The sequence below is a fragment of the Heterobasidion irregulare genome, assembly GCF_000320585.1.
Source record: "Heterobasidion irregulare TC 32-1 unplaced genomic scaffold scaffold_08, whole genome shotgun sequence".
NCBI lineage: Eukaryota > Fungi > Basidiomycota > Agaricomycetes > Russulales > Bondarzewiaceae > Heterobasidion > Heterobasidion irregulare.
In genome coordinates, this window is record NW_009258204.1 from 1219835 (window position 1) to 1239145 (window position 19311).

General features: G+C 52.8%; 8 protein-coding genes across 8 annotated transcripts; 3 read left to right on the plus strand and 5 right to left on the minus strand.

Moving 5' to 3' along the window:
* Positions 1–149: 149 nt before the first annotated feature.
* HETIRDRAFT_324819 (uncharacterized protein) lies at positions 150–2662 on the plus strand (the record flags this gene model as incomplete). Its single annotated transcript, XM_009550950.1, has 3 exons — positions 150–234; positions 303–1472; positions 1506–2662. 3 exons carry the CDS (start codon positions 150–152, stop codon positions 2660–2662), a joined length of 2412 nt encoding a protein of 803 aa, XP_009549245.1.
* A 107-nt stretch (positions 2663–2769) lies between these two features.
* Positions 2770–3565, minus strand: HETIRDRAFT_460001 (uncharacterized protein; the record flags this gene model as incomplete). Its single annotated transcript, XM_009550951.1, has 3 exons — positions 3373–3565; positions 3098–3313; positions 2770–3047 (listed from the first exon to the last, which is right to left on the minus strand). The coding sequence occupies exons 1-3, from the start codon at positions 3545–3547 to the stop codon at positions 2770–2772; spliced, it is 669 nt and encodes a 222-aa protein (XP_009549246.1). The 5' UTR covers positions 3548–3565.
* Positions 3566–4080: 515 nt separating this feature from the next.
* Positions 4081–5151, plus strand: HETIRDRAFT_117632 (uncharacterized protein; the record flags this gene model as incomplete). The annotated part of the gene is made up of 1 exon (XM_009550952.1): positions 4081–5151. One exon carries the CDS (start codon positions 4081–4083, stop codon positions 5149–5151), a length of 1071 nt encoding a protein of 356 aa, XP_009549247.1.
* A 159-nt stretch (positions 5152–5310) lies between these two features.
* HETIRDRAFT_435496 (uncharacterized protein) lies at positions 5311–7372 on the minus strand. The gene is made up of 6 exons (XM_009550953.1): positions 7008–7372; positions 6005–6955; positions 5837–5936; positions 5668–5785; positions 5576–5609; positions 5311–5521 (listed from the first exon to the last, which is right to left on the minus strand). The coding sequence occupies exons 1-6, from the start codon at positions 7305–7307 to the stop codon at positions 5411–5413; spliced, it is 1614 nt and encodes a 537-aa protein (XP_009549248.1). The 5' UTR covers positions 7308–7372; the 3' UTR covers positions 5311–5410.
* Positions 7373–7639: 267 nt separating this feature from the next.
* Positions 7640–10255, plus strand: HETIRDRAFT_64258 (Metallo peptidase M20; the record flags this gene model as incomplete). Its single annotated transcript, XM_009550516.1, has 13 exons — positions 7640–8004; positions 8060–8158; positions 8214–8317; positions 8376–8444; positions 8501–8558; positions 8612–8705; positions 8763–8838; positions 8893–9023; positions 9090–9421; positions 9506–9789; positions 9845–9853; positions 9923–10018; positions 10074–10255. 13 exons carry the CDS (start codon positions 7640–7642, stop codon positions 10157–10159), a joined length of 1803 nt encoding a protein of 600 aa, XP_009548811.1. The 3' UTR covers positions 10160–10255.
* Positions 10256–10320: 65 nt separating this feature from the next.
* On the minus strand, positions 10321–11496 carry HETIRDRAFT_410823 (uncharacterized protein). Its single transcript, XM_009550954.1, has 4 exons — positions 11450–11496; positions 10921–11352; positions 10739–10861; positions 10321–10683 (listed from the first exon to the last, which is right to left on the minus strand). Exons 2-4 carry the CDS (start codon positions 11266–11268, stop codon positions 10531–10533), a joined length of 624 nt encoding a protein of 207 aa, XP_009549249.1. The 5' UTR covers positions 11269–11352; positions 11450–11496; the 3' UTR covers positions 10321–10530.
* A 1792-nt stretch (positions 11497–13288) lies between these two features.
* On the minus strand, positions 13289–15937 carry HETIRDRAFT_147361 (Metallo peptidase M20). Its single transcript, XM_009550955.1, has 12 exons — positions 15607–15937; positions 15438–15536; positions 15267–15370; positions 15131–15199; positions 15005–15062; positions 14857–14950; positions 14729–14804; positions 14549–14673; positions 14154–14482; positions 13795–14099; positions 13615–13719; positions 13289–13531 (listed from the first exon to the last, which is right to left on the minus strand). The coding sequence occupies exons 2-12, from the start codon at positions 15515–15517 to the stop codon at positions 13449–13451; spliced, it is 1428 nt and encodes a 475-aa protein (XP_009549250.1). The 5' UTR covers positions 15518–15536; positions 15607–15937; the 3' UTR covers positions 13289–13448.
* Positions 15938–17000: 1063 nt separating this feature from the next.
* On the minus strand, positions 17001–18875 carry GOX2 (glycolate oxidase; the record flags this gene model as incomplete). The annotated part of the gene is made up of 10 exons (XM_009550471.1): positions 17001–17129; positions 17231–17391; positions 17474–17642; positions 17714–17860; positions 17893–17905; positions 17982–18117; positions 18171–18312; positions 18420–18541; positions 18615–18678; positions 18744–18875. 10 exons carry the CDS (start codon positions 18873–18875, stop codon positions 17001–17003), a joined length of 1215 nt encoding a protein of 404 aa, XP_009548766.1.
* Between the last annotated feature and the right edge of the window lie 436 nt (positions 18876–19311).

The window sequence follows — 19311 nt, forward strand, 5'->3', positions numbered from 1 at the left end:
GCGCAGCTGAGTCAGACAAATCTCGTGACCGTTACGCGTCGCAGTGTTTGGAGTTTGCCCTTGCTTTCGGCTCGGACTTTCACACTGTACACATACTAATTTCTATACTACCCGCCACCTCCCTCATGCCTACTCCAATTAGCCCCCGGATGCCACGAAGAAACAGAAAGGGAGACGACCCCAAGGTCATTGGTCTCTGGAAGATTGGCAGGACCATTGGGAAGGGAAGCTCCGGTGAGTCGATAGATCTGTGATAGGATTTAAACCGTTTCGCTTGACCCGCCGGTTTCAATATGGACCAGGTCGTGTACGCATTGCTCGACACTCAAAAACGGGCCAGTATGCTGCAGTCAAGATCGTCTCCAAGGTCGCTCTGATCAATTCTCGAATGTCGATGCAGAACTTAGAAGAACAAGCTGACCGTGTCCTCCTTGGGATCGAGCGGGAGATAGTCATCATGAAGCTCATCGATCACCCAAACATCATGCGCCTCTATGACGTATGGGAAACATCGACAGAGCTGTATCTCATCCTCGAATACGTCGAAGGAGGCGAATTGTTCGACTACCTCTGCACCAAGGGCCGGCTGTCTTCTACCGAGGCTTTGGAATATTTCCAACAGATCATATCCGCTATCAATTATTGTCATCGGTTCAATATAGCCCATCGCGATCTCAAGCCTGAGAACCTACTCCTTGACAGTGACAAGAATATCAAGGTCGCAGACTTCGGGATGGCGGCCTGGCAAAAAAGCAACAGCAGCGGGATGCTACAGACTGCATGTGGGAGCCCACATTACGCTGCACCGGAGGTTATAGAAGGGCAGGCATACAATGGGTCGATGGCAGATATATGGTCTTGTGGTGTCGTCCTCTTCGCCTTGCTTGCTGGACGGCTTCCTTTCGACGACGAAGATCTTCATACTCTACTCGAGAAGGTCAAAGTCGGCAAGTTCACGATGCCGCCGGATATCGACTCCAGAGCAAAGGACCTCATCTCCAGAATGCTTGAGAAGAACGTCTCGAAGAGGATCACGGTTCCAGAGATTCTAAAACATCCTTTCTACGTCTCCCACAAGCCGAAGGCCGTCTATGATATTCTTCTCAATCTTGACCAGATTGCACGTCCTCTTGCAAATGCGCTTGAGATCGACTCAGATATTCTGGCAAACCTGCGTACTCTATGGCACGGCACGCCGGACCAAGAGATCATCAAGAAGTTGACGAATGCCGACCAGACTTGGGAGAAAGCGGTCTACCATCTTTTGATTCAGTTTCGCGCGAAGCACGCTGAGGAGTATAGTGAGCAACAGGAGGTGATGATGCAACAAGCACTCACCAAAAAAAGTAAACGAACAAGCTCAGCGCATAATAGTCCCGACCCTTCTGCAGCTCAACCGACCCAGTTGGGTATGCTGCCCTCTATGATTCCTCCTCGAGCAGATCCTCCTACTCCTCGTCGTGCCGCTGGGCGTAATCTAAAACTTCTTTCGCCCATGATAGAAGGAGCTTTGGATCTTGAGAGGTCGCAAGTGCCCCCCGGCCTTGACACACCACAGGATTTCTATTCCCCCGTACCTGACATCACCTTGACCACTGCTACTCCCGCTCAGTACTCCAGATCGCTATCAACATACTCGCCAAACGTTCCAGGATCTCCAAACAACCCTACAACTCCTATTTCCCCTCTCTCACCTACTTCTCCAATATGGGAAGCATTGAACATGGCGCCCCGGGACATTCCAGAGATACATGACGAGAAGGTCCAGCGATTTTTCCACCAGATCGTAGAGCACCTGAATGTCATGCATATGCGATCCCCTGTTGTTGCATCTGGGGAATATCTGCCGCCTACTATCGAGTCGCCATCACCCTACGCGCAAATGACTAAGGGTGATGGAACGCCTAGGCCTGACACGTCCCGGGCTACAACTCAGCCGCTTAGCATACGTCGAGTCCTTCGACGCCCAGCTCCATTGGTTCTAGACACGAACAAGGAAAACACACCTTACGCCAGGCATGATATTCTAGATCACCTAGATGGGGCTGCCATTGCTCGCAAATCGTCTTTGTCGAACAAGAACGAAAGAAGAGCAGCATTAGCCGACCGACGTGTGCAGATCATCGAGCCACAAGAAGCCGTGCGGGGAAAGCTGAGACGCAAGCGAACAATATCCGCGACATCAAGCTCACCCACCACATCTGATGTCTCATCTCTGCCTTCCCCGTTGTCGCCTACTTGGTTCGGAAACCTGTTTAAACTCAAGGCTATCACATTCAGTCTCCTCTCAATCCACGATGCCGATATCACGCGTGATGAATGCAGAAGGCTTCTCACTATAATGGGCGTACGTATCGTGCGGACGCGGGCAGAGAACCTCGGAGTCATCAAATGCAGGATGGACGACAGCATTGACCCGATGGGAACCACGAAAGCAGTGAGGTTCCGCGTGGAAGTGCATGGGACGACTCCAAGCCAGCTCGTCGCAGGATATCGGACTGCTTTGCATCTAATCCAAGAAAAAGGGTCCCTGTCCACGTTCAAGGTGGTGTACAATCGGTTGCGGAGGGAGTGGGATTTGGACGCCCCGAGAATACCTCTTCCAGCTCCGAGTCCTGCGCTGGCTGAAAGTAGCAGATTTGCAGAGTTGATGTACTCGTAGAAAATCGGACCTGATTCATGGTATATCTGCCCTGTGGACTTGTACGATAGCACGGACCATCAGCATCATCATACATCCTAGAATATATGTACAAATACCACATCGTATCACATTATCCCATCCATAGCCATGATTGTGCTGGCAAACCGCGAAGGAGGTTCTGTGGAGAGCGGTGCCTCGGCGACATTCATGGCCTGAGGTTCAGAAGAAGTGGGATTTGTGTCGAGCTGTAGCGTGAAGTGTGTTCCGACGCGCGAAAGCACGGAAACCTCGGGTTTGGCACTGGTTATTCGGATGAAACGTAGCATTTGTACATATGCGACCTCGATTTGATCCCACTTGCGGAAGAGAGAAACATTGGCGGGATGTGTGAGATCGGGTACATCTGGAAGAGAGTTCGGTGAACAATAAAACGATAGAGACACTGTAACACACCCATGCCGGTCCGATACTCATTTATCTCCTGTAACTTCATTTCTTCTAATTTCTGCTCCTTCACACTCTTCGGTCGACCCTTCCGCCTGATGGATCTCTCTTCATCCAGATCTGCATCATGTCGAGCGAGCCATACGGCAACGATCGAGTGCAACTCCCCCAGGGTCAACTCCCCCTCTTCTGGCAGAGCGTGATAGAAGAATCCGTAAAAGTTGACTGCGAAGCGCGATATTAGGCAATCGAAGAAAGGACAGACAAGCTATATGAAGACCGACCTTTTGATGAATGTTTTTTTGATCTTTTTGATGCCTGACCAGCAAGTTTGCTCTGCCGGAGCTGGGTACGAGCAAGCTGGCCAGCTTTGCGAGATTGTGGGTGAAATATCTTCTCCTTTTTTGCTGGTTTTGCCTTTGCTTTGGTGGAAGAACTCTCACTTGTAGAAGATGTCATTTTTGTGATATATAGAGATGCAAGTGAGGGGCTCGGAAGACAAGAGAGGACAAGGGACTCTTAGAAGGCAAAATTTATCATTGACCAATATCCGCTGGCCAATGCACCGGGTCAGGAATTATTTGTACTTGTTGAAATCTAACGCTACAGCCAAACAAGACCACATGTGAATCGTAGGTTTCGTTTGAGATCTTGGTCCTGTAGACGATCTCAGAATGACGAGACTTGCAACTTTCGCGGAGTAGGGAAATATCATTACCCCGGCTCATCTGACTGGGGTATCCTATATTCTAGCCTACCAATCGTCGACGATGGTCTAAAAGTGAGCGCTGCCAATGATTTTGTTTCATTCCAAGAGCTCGCGCCACCGTTCTTTGCGAAGGCTATGTATGCCTCAAAGCACACAATTCTGGAGAATGTCTCAGGTCATTGTCAGGGGTGTCTCTTGAACGATCGGCTGCCCTAGTGGCCAGTATAAATGGACCACATGAGGTATTTCATTCCCGACTCTGACCTCTCCTCTATCATCTGCCATGATGGATTCTCTCTCGACGCGCTTCCAGCACCTCCTGATCATTGACCCCATCATACTTCAAACTTCTCAGCCTTCCTGGCCTTATCTCCCCGTCGAGCTCATCCAACGCATTCTCGAAAAAGCTTGGACTTCACCCCTGACCGGAGAGGAGGTGACCAGCATGCTCACTTCCCTACCCCTCGTCAGCAAGACGTTTCTCGCTATCTACAATCGACTCGCTTTTAGAGACGTACATGTTGCCACCGAAGATTACTCTGATCGCTTTCAACCCCTTTTGAGCTCGCGTACCCCAGAAAAGGAGGCCTACTGTGAAGCTCACCCTCTCCTATCCATACCGTCGCCGACAACAATCAACTCTTTATGTCGCAGTATCACCTTTCACATCCCAGGTCTTGGAGGTTATCCCGGCAAGGATCCCATTCAGCTCTATAGCGAAAACCATCCCATGGGACAAGCCCTCTCCGGGACTCTCTACCAGCTCAAGCGCCTCCCTTGGCTCCCCTCTCTCCGACACATAACCATCGAGTACACCAATTGGGGATACAACGACATCTTTGATCAGGACCGCCTCCTTGATTTACCACTGCGCGTATCCACTCTCGAGCTTCGCTATCTCTTCACGGCCAACATAGGAAAGCGCTCCATCCGCGGTCTATCAAATCGCTATTTCGGTCGCCAACGCTGGCGCAGTGGACATTACTCTCTGCCAGGCGTCCGTGAGCTTATAGTATCAGGGGATTGTCTCGACATCGTCGTCGACGTCGCGCACATGTGCCCGACTCTGAAAGTGCTTGAGGTGGACGAGCTCAAGGGTATCTCCGTTCTGGCGCCGCTTCCACCGAGCGTGCACACGCTCGTGCTCCGCAGCGGACGCGGGTTCATACTGAATGACGATAGTCTTCAGGAAATGCAGCTCGAGCGCGCACTGAAGAACAAGCTATTCGGCTCATCTGAACATCCGCGCATCATCCTAGAGTCAGCAAGTGTCGACCCAACGGTGTTCAACTATACCGTGAATCTATGCCAGAACCACGACATTGAACTCATTCATCGCTCTCTATACGTTTAACTCTTTTTATCAATGATACGGGGGGAGGCACTTACTGTAATCAACTACGATAATTTTTAATCAACCTAATGGTCATTATACTTACATTTTCCCCGTCTCTTATACTTAGAATCATAACATTGCTGTTTCTTGCCAAGTGATCATGATAAACAATGCGCTCTGTGCATTTGTCATGATTCCATCTTGACTTGCAATTACAGAGTGAGCGCAACGCCGCGACTTTGTGTGTAACGTCCACAGATCCAACAGGGAGCGTGGGCTATTTTTTGTGTATCCGCACATGCCGAGCTAATTGATCAGGCCGCGAAAACGCCTTCGCACAGCCTGCTTCGCTGCATACGTATGGGCGTACTCCGGTGTGCGTGCGCAACTGTTCAAAAACGGATTAGCACCGGCGAAGATCAAAGAACGTCGATCCCCGCACATGTTTTGACAGATTCGACGACTCTGAGAACGCGCTACAAGCATCAAGCTATTAGACGCGCTATGCTAATAGTAGAACAATGTCCCACATACCGATCGCAGTACGTGCATCTGAAGGGTTTGTGCCCGTTATGGATGCGCTTGTGTATTGTCAGCGCACCGGCTATTGCGAATGCCTTGACGCAGCCCGGATGGTCGCACACATAGGGTTCTGGTTAAGATGAGCAAAAAGATGTGAGATAATTTCTGGACAATCTCGCACTTTCTTGGGTATGACGACGCATATGCTGTTGTAGTGTCGCTGCCTCCGAGAAGGTCTGCTTGCAAGTACTGCACTCAAACGGTCGATGCCCTGTATGGCTCTGAAGGAGAAATGGGGTTTGACGTCCAGCTGTCAAGCTAGGAGCATCGCGCAAGCAATTGATCTCACCTGGACGTGCCGACATATTTTCTGTTTGCTCGAGAACCCCTTGTCCCCATTGCGTGCGCACCCTTCCCAATAACAATCATAATGGGCCTTGCCACTGCCGATATGGGTTGTGTTGACGTGCATCGTCAACTCGTCGGTGCTTTCGAAGACATTATTACAGCCGAGCCAGTGGCATATATGCGCGGTAACGGCACATTCTTCGCAATCTGCAAGATGAGGAGGATGCATAGCCGATACGGGACCTGACGTGGATGCGTGTGAAGTGGTCGGGAATGTCGATGCGTAGTCTTGCGCAGAAGATTGGGCATGAAAATGGTGGTCTGCCGAATACGGAGGCGGCAGGAGCGCCAACATTGGGGAAGGGGGCTGTTGGAGGCCAAGATGATCATGAAGAAGGTGGTTAACGAGCACGTTCAGAGCTTCATCAATAGAAGTCCCTTGAGAAGAACCAGGGATGGCATGGGCAGAGGGATAGTCACTGCAATCGTCCCATTGACACGACAGCTCCTTCAAATCGAATGGATTCGAACTGGGCGTGGCCAAAGAGGTGGGCGACTGGACTGGCTGTAGGCGCAAATGCTGCACATTTACGTGTCCCACGAGGTCAGGAAGCGACGAGAAGTTCGCATGGCAATTGTTCCACATGCATGTCACCGTGTTCGACTGGGTCTGAGGGATAAAGGATTGGGGTTGGAAGGGAGGTGCCTGATTGAATATGGAAGGAGGGGACGACAAAGCAGAAGAGAGAGACTGAGATCCTGAAGGCGTTGAGAACACAGAAGATGGATATGTTTGTGACTGGGCCCCATCCATCGCTGAGACAGCAGCCATGTTGGCCTCGTCGTTGGAAAATATGTCCCCACAAGAACACAGAAACGCTTCGAGACTTTCGTCGTATGCATACGGGTGGTCTGGGTGCAGAATGGAAGGATAGCTCTGATGGCCATCAGGCTAGATATCGTTCTGAGCATATTCATATCACTGTGTCTATGTGAGGACTCACGATTTCTTGGGAAAATGAGCAATTGGGATCCGCATCACACAGAGCATCGCACTTGTCGCCCATGCATGGCATACCGCTATGGTTTGGATCGTCGCAAGCGACGATGACGCACTGGTCCGTACATTGCGCCGCGCACGCCGCATCATGGCAATCCACAACGCATTCAGTGCAAGTGGGAGATGCGATTTCGGGGACAAAATTGTTGATGTAAGGGAGGTCTCTGTGTCCCATGTCGAACACAGTAGCAAGAGTGCCAAGAACGCTGTCTCGCGAGTGTTGTGCCGATGTCAAGATCGCCATACGAGTTGTGCGGCACTCTATGAGCGGTCGGGCGCTGCAGGATATGGAGTCGTCGACAATGAGTGGAAGGAAAGTGCAGAATGAAGAGGAGAGGTCGACGATCAGGATGACTGTCGACTGCGCGGGTCCTCAAAGCAGAGGTTTCTTTATCTCACGTGCTTCTTATCGACGCTCGCCTCTTCAGTACTTCAGTTGCTGAAGTGTTGCGATACACCTGTCAATACACCGAGTTCTGCTTCAGGATGGGGACAGAGGTACATGATCTTGAAGCTGAAGCGTGGGTAGCTCAGGACCGTCGCAAAAAGGCCATCCTTCTTGCAAGCACCGGACATATGCCATGCACCACCGCCGAAGAACATTCGAATCTAGACACATCTCGTCCTCAGAAGCGATACCTCATCGACATCCTCTCTTGTTTTCTTAGCTACTTATTTCGAGTAGCCATCCCTGTGCTCTCGCTCATCATCATCACTCTCTACCTTCTCAGCCATCTAGTAATCGGGGCTCCGAGCCAAGGTACCAATGCCGCACCTCACTACCCCCTCCCTCCCAACGAGGATTCCGCGTACTGTCCTCAGACGGGGCCTATCTTTCCACTTCATCACGCAGGCATTGATAATCAGCTGGAAACACTGTATGCTCGGAGTCAATTCCAGCTTAGGGTCTTCGACATTCTGAAGGGCATCATCCAAGTGCCGTGGGCCTTTCCGCCGATCCCTTAATTCTCACTACCGAAACCCTTCCCCTTCCAGGACAGAATCATACGACGACCTTCTTCCCGTCGGTCAAGACCCGCGATGGGAGGTTTTCGATTATTTACATACGCGCCTCAGGACTTCTTTTCCCCTCGTGTGAAGTTATATCCCCTTCCATTCATTTAGCTCCCGCCCTGACACCCGTCGATAGATATGAAAAGTTGGCCGTCACCACGGTAAACACTTACGCCCTCGTTTATCATTGGCAAGGCTCGGAACCTTCGCTTAAGCCCATTCTATTAACGGCTCATCAAGGTGCATTCGTCCTCTTCTCTTCATTCCCCTTTTGCTCATCAGACGACGGGTCGATCAGACGTCGTTCCCGTTGATCCATCGACAGTGGATCAGTGGGAGAAACCGCCTTACTCCGGATATTACGACGGTGAGGCGCACCGAATTGATGGCTTGATTCTCATGATCACGGTACTTCTGTTTTAGGAACATGGGTATGGGGTCGTGGTTCGGTCGACGACAAGGCGGATCTCGTCACCCAATTGTCCGATCTTTCTCTCTATGCATCTCTTGTCTCGTTTTCATACCTCTTCACAGAATCACGATAGATTCCCTCCTCAAGCTCAAATTCGTACCTACAAGGACCGTTATCCTTGCTTTTGGGATAGACGAAGAAGCGTCTGGGCTAGAAGTGATTCCACTTCTCTCTTTGTATTTGTTATTAGTGACTGATGCTGTGCGATGGAAGGGCGCCGGACACCTCGCCGTATATCTTGAGCGGAAGTACGGGAAAGATAGCTTTGCCATGCTGGTTGATGAAGGGGGTGGGTTCTTTCCCTCGTCTTTGGTAGCTGCTTCGCCTCATTCACATCCTCAAGGCGGCTACATAAACCAACCCGGCGACAACCCGATCCTTGCATTCCCCGAAATCTCCGAAAAAGGTTACCTTGATGCCCGCATTGAGGTCAAGGTACCTGGAGGACATTCCAGTGTCCCTCCCTTACATACTGTGCGTCGTATGTTTCATAATTTACCTTCACTTCTATCACACAATCTCACCGAAACGATATCATAGGGTATAGGCATCCTTTCTTCCATCATAACCCTCATTGAGGCCAACCCCCACGCCCCCAGTCTTCCTCGCACATCAACTCCATTCCGTAGCGCCCTGTGCACCGCCACGTACGGCCATGCGTTCTCAGATCACTTGAGACACGTTGCGTTTCAGGCTGTGAAAAGCGATAGCGCACTAGAGAAGCTGCGCAACGATCTCCTAGCTCTAGATCCCGTAATCAAGGCTACGTTAAGTACCACACAGGCCGTCGATTTGGTATGGGGGGGTGTCAAAGTCAACGCGTTGCCCGAGGGTGCGACCGCCGTCGTGAACCATCGGATCGCAGAAGACAGGTACGCGTCTTTTCGTTCTCCTTCTTGTTCCAGGTCTTGCATCGCACGAGAAGGATCTTGATCTCACGGTTCATCATTTTCTAGCTCCGTCGGGGCACTGCAAAAGCACCTCACCGATCTCATCACCCCTCTTGCACATTCTTTCAATTTATCCGTCAGGGCGTTCGGCAGCCCTCCCTCCCTCGTGGCCAAACACGCTGTTGGCGAAGTTGTACTCTCTAACGCCTGGGGTAGGGCGTTGGAGCCCTCTCCGATAAGTCCGACAGGCGAGAGTGGCCCGTGGAGGCTGTTGAGCGGCACGATCAAGGCCACGGCAGAGAGTCGCGTCCAAGGTTTAGGTGCAGCTGTCATACCCAATCTGGCAACTGGTACGTGTCTGATTGGAAGTTCCCCGTGTCTCTCATGTTGATGATCTCCCTCTAGGAAATACCGGTGCGCAGCTTTCGCTGGAATGAGACAGCCATGAGCATAATTGACGTATCCTACTTGACACACTCCAAGATACGCGGTTTTACTGGAATCTGACACGACACATCTTCCGGTACTCTCACAGGAGCGCGGACGGCGTCTACGATGGAATTCATACTATCAATGAAGGCCAGTCGATTGTCCGCCCAAATTGCATCTTCGTGGTGCTAAACTAAACATACAGCTGTGCGTGGCGCCGACGTCATTGACGAGATTCGGTTTTTTACGAAGTTGATTCTAAACGCCGACGAGTCGCTTTTGTTGGACTAATTGAGATATTCACTCCGGCCACTTTATCGACCGAACTTAGACTAGTCTGTTCGATAGCATGTGGCACTATGACATGGTCTGTGCGCGGCGTCCTTCATTGGAAGCACTTTGAAGCACTTTTTTTAGATGAGGCCTCATGAAAGTCTGTCACCAGCGGGTTTCGTCAATGAAGGTTGTATTTGGACTCCAATATGAATACAACGAAGGCATCGGATCGAGATATTCAACCGAGTACAAGGCCATTACAAGGAATGATGTGAAAATATAAACAAAGTGTGGTATATTCGCTGCATAGCAACGAGAGCATTTTGGGGACTCGGAAACAAAGAACGTGAAGACGAAAGAACGTGAAGGACTGATAAGGAAGGATGTCAAGTACGCAAGACAAGCTGTAATATGGGCTGCCACGTCCCCGCGGAGGTGTGGACAACGCCGACAAGGATGATATCGCGGGCAGTGATGCGGCCGTCACCGATAGCCCATTGAGGCTGACGGTCGTGTTCATTCAAAAGGGCAGGGGGTTCCTAAGTACGGCACATCACTTCCAATGGCTTTGGAGCTCGAATGCAATCAACACACCTCAAGAAAGCGGCTCACGGTCGTAGCGACATACTGGGCCCATCGTCCTAGAGTAATCGGGTTGCGGCTTCTTGTCTGATCCTTCAGCTGGATCTGCCGACTGAACTCCTCGTAACCACTCCACTGGCATGCATACTTTGTCAGACAACACCTTCCCACTCGACGCATTGTCGAAGACTCACCAAGATGCGCAGCGAGGTAGTCGTCTTCCCCCCAAAGTCGACCAGAGCGTCGTAATCATAGAGGCAATGGTGCTGCCTGTGCGTGGCCTCCTCTAAGGTGATCCCGATGCCGTCGAAGTCACGACGAACGAAAAATATAGGCCGACATAGCGCGCCATTGTGGACGAGTGACGATAATAGCTTGTCCGATTGAGGACGCCACAGCCTCTGTGGGATGACAGGTCCGATGGAAGGCGGTACGTAGTCCAACACCACTCGTGTGGGAGTTTGAGTTTGAGGGAGAACCTCTGCTTGCCAGTGTGCGGGACCGTTTAAACAGTAGAGCGGAGTAATAGCGTTGGTCGGCATTTTCAGAAGCGAAGAATGGATGCGCATGGAGCCTTGAACACCGAACGTCGAGGCAATAAACCCATCTTGATAAAGACATGGAGACTGCGTTCACCAAGAGAGAAGGAACAAGGATAAGGGAATGAGGATACGGAATAATCAGACTCGAGGTAGCGAAGGTATATCCCTTGAAGATGCGCACCTGAAAGCCCGACCAGGAGATTTCAGTGAGGGTGAAGGGGAATTGATCCATGGAGAGATAATTCTTGACCACGACCAGAGTCCATTTTATAAGGCAGAAAATCTGTACCTCGTGAGCCGCCGTCACTCTGGTTCGATATCCGAGGGCTATTGGATCTGAGCCTCAATTCACTGATTTTCCACGGAGCGAAGCGGCGAGGTAAATAAGTGAAACCGATCTGTAAATTTGGTCTCAAGTCGCAGCTGAATATCCGGTTGCGGCAGACATGTGTGCAAGAAATGAACGTAATTTACGATGACAAGCAGACCTGATCCGAGTCCGGCACACGTGTCTAGAGGGAGCACTGCACGATGTAGATTTGCATCTAAAACCCGCTCCTCAGTTGTTCGTGGCCAGTTTTCGTCCGGCCATTGAGGAATGTTGTCCATAGATGAGCGTTGAACTTAACAGGGCCCGTGTGATATTATGTGTCACGTTCATAGGGTCACGCTTCAGATCTGTAAGATCGCCTCCGAGACCCGGCGGCCGGGCCTTCAACTACTACCAGGACATCTTCGTAATACCGCCTGGTTCCCTGACCAAGATGATTTCGAGACGATTTCCGTATGCGTTGCTATGCTGGAAGGCACCCAGATCCACCCTACCACCCAATCTTTCGCGTATTCATGGTCGACTTTGGGCCATCATGCATCAGGAAGCACGACATACTGAATGGGAAGACGCGTATGTGAAGAGGTTTGAAACTCTCATGGGAGCGAAATACGATTCTCTGACAGTTGACTCGCCTGCGCGGATTCCTCATGGGAATAGAATGTCTGGATCCTTCTGCGGCCCCGACAGAGTGTACACAATTGTCGTCTATCCTCAGCTGATCCCCAACGGAACATCTCTCACTGCAATTGGGCTGACGACCACTTGGCTATCCCCAAAGTCCAGAGGGCTCGAGGATTGAAATCATTTTCGAGGGAGGCTGATGGCAGTCGTTCGGCCTTCACGGTCCCTAGTATCCCAGGTGTAGGTGTTCTATCAAACTATCAAACTCTATCGTGGCACGATCTCAGTACTGTATCACGTTTTGTGCGTGATGTAAATATTGTTGTCGACTTCCCTCGAGCTCCTCAAACTACGAATTCGACTCCTCGCCTGCTACGATGATAGACAATCTGGTACCTGCTCGTTCTCGCTTATGGCCTTTGCGGCTCCATCTTGATCGATTTTGTTTTTACACCTTTGCCCTTTTCCTCATGAGTTGTTTCTCTGACATACTGTGGAAGCGATGCTTTACGTTTAGCCCTCCGTCACACCCAGTACGTTTGGGTGTCGTACACATGACTAGTGATGTCACCTGAAATGATCGGCCGAACTTAGACGGTGATACTTCTGATATCGTCGCCAGGCCACACCACTCTGGGTACATCTCTTCTGAAACCGCGCAACCACATTGCTGGGTGGTCTTCTTCATCCAAGTTCTTTGTTGCTGTCAAAATGCTTGTCATTATTTGGTTGGGAGATGTGACGATGGAAGGGGTTTGGTGATTGCCTGAGTCCCTCGGTGCGGAGAGCACTTTCTTGCTTCACCCAGCGTCTTCAGATCCCTTCCCGTCGTCCAAATTGACACCGTCAGGCCTCATATTGGACTACATCCTCTGGATCTCGATGATTCACCGGCTAATAGGTAACTCCAGATGACGGCCCCTGCGCGCGGGGAGATATCGGAGTTGTTCAAGATCCATGATATGGTCCTCTCATGTCGACTCATTTTCCACACGAATCTCCTCTGGTCAATTGAAATTTTGTCGAAGCACTCACGAAAAACCATTCACATCTCTCACGTGACATGCCTTCGGCAGAAAGAGTCACATTAATGAAAGGGAGGGAGATTGGGAAGCGAGTAAATAACGAACACATGAGGACGAAGGAGACTACCATGACAGTCCCTCAGAACTCGAGCTAACCCTTCACGCTGGCAAGTTTCGGCGACGGGGCCACAATCGACCAATCACACTTCCGTAGACTCGTCCACGTTCAGAATCAAGGTAGTGAAGTATCGGATGATCTCGACGAAATCAACGATACGGATGTCTGTTTATAAATCACACGAAGTCAGGAGATTTTTTTCGTGGAGTTAGAACGAATCACGGATGACAAATCAGGTGGACACTCACGCTCATTCACGGTATGCACGCCATTTGCCAGTGCGGAACCATTACCAGAGTTGTGGTGGTTGTAGCGGAAAATGTGGGATGTCAATTTCCAGTAGTACCTCGTGTCTGTCAAAAATAGCCCCAACACCCTTAGCTTCCACAGAAAGTTCTGCACCCAGAGATCAGAAGGGTCGCACTAACCCGTGTTGCCGCTCATGATGCCAGGGCTCACGAAGATGTTGTCCCCACCCACAAGGTCTCTGTGCGAATCATAGGTAGCCCTAATGGTGCCACTCAAGATGCGATACGGGACCGCATCAGAATCGGTCGGGGTGATGGGCGCAGGCTCGAGGGCGGTGCCCCACGCATCGGTGAGGGTCAGGGAGCCGTAGGCAGGAGCGTCCTTTGCCGAAATCGCAGCACCGAAAGCCGTGTAACTAAGATTAAATTGCTGGGCCAGAACCTTGAGTGCCTCCGTATCGCGATGCTTAGTCTCTGCGACCGAACTTCACGAAGCGCATGAGCGTGCTAAAAGCTTGTGAAACTGAAAGATTGCACACCTCTCAGTCGCAAGGCGGTGATTAACCACGGCCCATGCCTGCTCTGGGAGAGCATTCGTCTTAACGCCGCCCTGTATGAGGTCAATGGCTTGGGTCGTGCCCACGAGAGCCTTGAAGGCAGGGTCCACGAAGAGTTCCTTCTCGGCCTTCTTGAGCGCCTTGTCAGATTTCGCAGAAGCTTTGATAGAAGCGCGAAGCTTCTGCGGAAGGTTCTTTGCATGCGCCGCAAGGCACTGTACTGTGGCGTAGACGGGGGTCCCACGAGATAGATGGACCTCAAAGGGATGTGCTTCGAGTTCGACGAGAAGTGCTGAAAGTATGCCTATACTCTGAAAAGGAAAAGTGACGGATGTCAGTGGGAAAGTAGGGGAAAAGATTGAGAATGATCAAGGCACCGTGTGCGATGGAGGAATGCTAGAGTGTCCCCCGGGAGAGGCGACCTCAATCCTTGTATCAATATACCCTTTCTCGGCAATGCCTGGCGTGGCTATGATCGACCCGTGCTGTTCCGAGAATGATCCTGTAGACAATGTGATCAGCTGTGCTCTGTCATTGCGAGTGCACAATCAACTTGCCGCCTTCGTCAACCAGCAGAGCAAAGGAGTTTTCACCGTAGGTTGAAAGAAGGTATTCAGCAAGTTTAGATGCACCCTGAACACCATTATTGTAAGCCCTTTCTGAAAAATAAAGAATTTTGGCATACATGGAGTCCACTTGTCTCCTCATCGAAGCCAAAGGAAAGGACAATGCCACGGGTCGGGTGGAAGTCTTTCTCCAAAAGGGATTCAATAGTGGACCTGAACAGTGAAATCAAGAATCAGGAAACAACTCATGATTATGAGACTACATACATCACACCGATCAATCCGCTCTTGTCGTCAGAGCTTCCTCTCCCCCACACACTCTCGCCTGGGAGTTGTGGTGCGATCAGAATCGCATCGTAGAATTGGGCAAAACAAAGTAGGAATGTGACTGACCGTCAAAATGACCAGAGTAGGGAGGGTGCTCCCACTCATCCACAGTCCTGGGATCAACAGGCACAACATCTGTCAAAGAATAAAGTTCCTTTGAACTTGACGCATCTCGAGCAGCCCGGAAGGGAATTGGGGCTACCTTGGTGCGCAGCCAACAAGAGCGGCTTGAGCGATTCGTCGGAACCCTTCCACACATAGATGAGCCCATAAGTGTTGACCTTCGTGATCTCCAGCTTCGAATGGCTGTCCAAAGCGCAGAAACCGGTTTCAACGGACCAGCGCGGAACGAAAGGGGAAACCCGCGGCTTACATCAAAGGATACGCCTTCGCGAGGTAGTCGTGGAAAGGACCGAACGCGTCCCACCGCGGATCCACGCCAACAGGCTCCATCTTGTCATACGACTCCGTCCTACTCGTCCCGTTCTGTCAGCTCGCAGCCGCATCGTCATCAACGAAACCACGAAGAAAGACCGACGCACGGGACCCTCACTGCGCCGCCCAGCCACTCCACGGCCCTTCCCTTGAACGCCTCCGTCTTGAGCGTCTCTCCGAGGCTCTTCCACAGCTCAGCGTGTCTCGTCGGGTACAGCGCGTCCACCTGCGGACACAGATCGGCGGCGCGGCCGGTTTCATCCCTATACACAGTGGTCCGAAGACGCGCGTGCAGGTCTCCAAAGACGGGGTTGAGAACGAGCAGCGAGCAGAGGACGACCCCGGCGAAGTAAGCCCATTTGGACCTCGCGGATGGACGCGGCGCGATCGGCAGCGCCGTCGAGGGCAGAATTGCCCGCTTCTCGTCGCGGATACTGGAACCCTTGCCTGGCATTGTTTTGGGCAAGTAGAAAGGGCGCGTCGAGCGGCGTTCGCAAACTGTTTCCCGCGAGCGTGAGCACTCAAGTGCTCAACCGTGCACGTATTTGACTCATATAAGCAATTGGACTTCCGTCTGGCATCATCAGACGCTCGCCGACATTCGCCGTCGCGGAACACGATAAGATAGGCGCCTCGTGACTCGTATAGATTGCATCATCGGTGTTGATCCTTATCGGGCAGAGTTCGGGCACCATCGACTCATTCATCAAGCGCTACTCTTTCCTTCGCGATCTTAAGTACGATGAAGGCCGGATTAACGTATAGTCCAGCATGGGACGCCCCACTTTCAAAGGAGTTGCTCAGTAGAACTAAACACCTACGCTGCTCCTGCTGCCGGTGACCAGCACGTCCGGATGCGGACAACTCAAGCGCAGGTATAGGCTACACTGCCTGTGGTTGGCCTAGAACACCAGACGCAGAACACCCACCGCTCGGTGGTCGATCACAGAGGAAATACTCTGCCGCTGATGGCAAGGCACTTCCTCTGAGATCGTAGGCTCCCATAAAGGCTCGAACGGACCAACACAAGTACTCGTGTCGAAACCAGCCTTCTCCTGACTGCCAAAAACAGAATTCGTGGTCCCGCTCGATACCCGTTCCCGCGTTGCCATCATGTGACTGTACGTAGAGTATTCGGAGACAGGCGCTGCTTGGGAACCCCGCTTCTTTTCGAAGATCGTCACTCCCAACCGTGTCGCAGGCATCTCCACAAACGCTCTCGTTCGTGCTTATGATATCCCTGTATCGAGGCAGACCGCGCACATCCCCTCGCCACGACGAACGTCGGCGAACGCGCTCCAAAACCGAATTCAATTCCACTCACCGTATCTCCCTCACCGCTCTATGGTAGTCGTACAACAGTCACACAACCCACGCCGTCACCCGCAGAACGATAAGATAAGCGAAGCACACCGCACAGGGCGCCCACCCCCCGCGGCGGTGGTGCGCGCTTCCACGTCGAGAGTTCAAACCTACGTACACTTGGTCGCTTACTGGCGAGTCACAGCTTCGCGTGCTCACCGGAGCCCGGGGCCGTCCCGGACGCGGTGTAGCGCAGCGCCTTCCTGTTCCGGCGCACGTCCTCCGTGACGGACGCGTACCCCGCGACGGTCATCGTGATGTCCAAGTCCTGCGCAGCGCGAGCAAAAATGGAATGCAAAGGACATGGAAAAAGAAAGAAAATCGCGTGTCAGCCGCTCATATTCGGAAGGTAAGGCGACGCAGGCTCACGGCGAGGAGGGACTTGATGACGTGCCGGCACCCGGCCTCGCCCTCGTGCGACATGCCCCACACGTACAGCCGCCCGACCTGGACCGCGTGCGCGCCGAGCGCCAGCGCCTTGAACACGTCCGCGCCCGTCCTAATCCCGGAATCGAATATGATCTTCATCTCTGGACAGCGGCGCAGGCGCGGCGCGGCGCGTTAGTTTACGCGACCCGAAGAGAGTGCGAAGGCGCGCGCGCGCGGACTTACTGCCGCCTACGGCGTGGACGATCTCCGGGAGGACCTCGAGGCTGCCCACCGCGCCGTCGACTTGCCGCCCCGCGTGGTTCGTGACGACGATGCCCTCGCAGCCGACCGCGTCCTCGACGCTCTGAATCCCCTTGATCACGAACGGCCGTCCGCTCGAGATGCGCTTCCACTGCATATACCGGGGGTGTCGTGAGCGGGACGTCCGGCGGTATATATTCTATATGAAACGGCCGGGCGTACCTCGCGGATGAGCCACGGCATCTTGTCCCATGTGTGCGCCTTGCCGTGCCACACCGCCGAGTCGATCCACTTCCCAGAGTCCGTCTTCATCTCCTCGCCGTGCTTCTTCATGAACACGGCATCGGACGTGCCGACCTCGTTCCCGACCTAAGCATCAGCATCAGCTACGGATCATCAACATGCTGTCCAAACCTCCGTTTCGAAGAACACTGACCGCGTCGGGGTAGTAAAATCTATCGAGAAAGCGAGGAGGGGCGGGCGCGCGTACGTGTAGTTCGCGATGGCGATGTCCGTCGGGCGCCAGCCCAGCTGCCACGTATCGACCGTCAACATGCACACGTCGAACCCGCTCTTCCACGCGCGCTCCAGCAAGCTGACCGTCTGCGCGATCCGATCCGTCAGATCTCGACAACAACAGACGCACGTGCGAAACGAGCATTCCGGCGAAAAAAGAAACGCGCGATCTCGTCGTCGTGCCCTATGTACAGCTGGAAGAAGCGCGGGCTCTTCGCGTTCCCGCCGTTGGGGCCCGACGCGCCGCGGTCGTTCGCGGCGGCGACGGCCTCGATGGGCTGCGACGACGCCGTCGAGAGACAATACTGGGCACAGAGATCGCGTTAGTCACGTGTTAGATGAAGAAAACAGACTCGGGGATGATGGAAGGGGGCGTCGGTGATGGGGTCGGGAAGGAGAGGGGGATGATCACCGGAAGGCCGAGCTCGCCGGTAATCTTGGCGGGGACGAGATCACCCTCGGGGGAGTAGAGCTTGTTGATCCCGATGGGCGCAAAGAGGATCGGGGCGGGGATGCGGTGTCTGAAGAGTTCGGCTGCGCCGGAGGCGGGTCAGCGTCTAGAAGCTGCGCGACCAAGAGACAAGTTATGTGTGGGCGAACCACTTACTGGTGAGGTCGCGAGTGTTAGTGTCGACGAGCATGCGCGGGACGATGCGCCACCTGTAAAAGGCCTCCCTGGAGTCACGCAGAGGATGTCAGGGTTGGAGGAGCGAGATAAAGAGGGATGGATGCAGACCTGTTTGCCTTGACCGTACCAGCCGAGCCCGGCGTTGGAGTTGGCATAGAAGTAGGCGCGATTGTTGAGGGTCTCCTTGGTGGATTCTGTGAGCTCGTCGGGGTGCACGGAGAAGCTTGGTACTGTCGACATAAAACGTGTTAATCAAGTGGGTGGGAGAAGGGCGAGTGAGAGACGCACAGAGGCCTTGTTCTCCTCCGCGACGGAAGATTTCGCGCTGGTAGAGAGAGTAGTGGGGCGAAGGACCCTGAGGCTTGTTGGTTGGACCCATGTCACAGTGTGCTCAAGAGGGTTGAGACGCAGACAGACGAGCTAAGCTGTCGAGAATTTACGGCGCAAGAAAGAGACAAAATTAGACGAGACGAGCGCCAGGAGCGTTGAAGGGCCCCCGTCGGTTGTCCGTGAAAAAGGAAAAGCCCGCCTTTAATTCCTGGTCGTCTCGTTTGCCGTAAAAGAGCGCGCAAGGCTCCCCGCACGCGTCGCTGTGACGGGTGGGCGTCGTCGGCATCGCACGGCAGTGGGGAGTGGCTGCAGAGCGAGACGTCATCGTGGGGGAAGGGGGAGGAGG